Raw genomic sequence first — 987 nt, forward strand, 5'->3', positions numbered from 1 at the left:
AGAGGATATAGACTGCAACACACTAAATGTGGGTTCTCAGCATCTCACTACTACCTTTGAACAGATCATCTAGACAAAAAGAAAAATAATCAAAGAGATACAGGAGCAAAATTATACCACATTCAAATGGAATTGGCAAACATAGAAACTTCCAACCAAAAACCACAAAATATACATATTTCTCAGCTCTGCATGGAACTTTTTCAAAAATACCCCACATGATAGGGCACAAAACAAGCCTTTACAAATTCTAAGACATATAACTATAACCAGCATCTTCACCAACCATGATGGAATTAAATTTGAAATTGACTTCAAAAAAAATTATCAAAAATACATGAGTATCAGAAACTTAAACAACCTACTCCTGAATGACTTTACAGCTACTAAGGAAATTAAGATTAAAATCAAAAGATTCATTGAAACCAGTATTAATGAGTATATGACTTTCCATAACCTGTGGGACACAGCAAAGGCTATCAGATCAGGAAAATTTGTAGCAATTAGTTCACATAGGAAAAAGATGGAAAGGTGGGAAATAGACATCCTCAGGGAATTGGAAAAACAGCAATAACAAAAAATAAAAAACAAATTAAAAGGCCAGAAGTTAAGCACTAATACAGATATGAGCAGAAATAAATGAAGTAGAGAATAAATGAACTCTTCAGAAAGTAAGTGAAACCAAAATCTCGTTATGTGAAAAGATAAACAAAATTGAAACTACATTAGGTAGACTAATTATGAAGAAAGAGAAATGAACCAAATAAATCAGATTAATAGTGAAATAGGAAGTAAAAAGAAGTACCTAATAGGAATACAAAATGTCATTAGCAAATACTATGAAAATCTGGATGAAATGGACAAATTCCTGGACATATTTAATCTACCAAGATTGAATTAGGAAGACATAGAAAGCCTGAATAAACCCATAAAAAGCAACGAATGAATCAGTAACAAATAACCACCCCATTAAAAGAAAAAAGAAAA

At 31.2% G+C, this 987-nt stretch overlaps 1 protein-coding gene across 1 annotated transcript in view; it reads left to right on the top strand.

Annotated features, from left to right (window-relative positions):
* Nucleotides 1-383: 383 nt before the first annotated feature.
* Nucleotides 384-987, top strand: part of LOC102497543 (vomeronasal type-2 receptor 116) — a gene marked incomplete at its 5' end in the record, with an annotated part of 21,189 nt that continues 20,585 nt past the window's right edge. The window contains one exon of the mRNA XM_014583609.1: nucleotides 384-531. Coding sequence (XP_014439095.1) covers nucleotides 384-531 — 148 coding nt within the window. The remainder of the gene's footprint in view (nucleotides 532-987) is intronic.

This window comes from Tupaia chinensis, unplaced genomic scaffold (assembly GCF_000334495.1).
Source record: "Tupaia chinensis unplaced genomic scaffold, TupChi_1.0 Scaffold144370_1, whole genome shotgun sequence".
Lineage (NCBI taxonomy): Eukaryota > Metazoa > Chordata > Mammalia > Scandentia > Tupaiidae > Tupaia > Tupaia belangeri.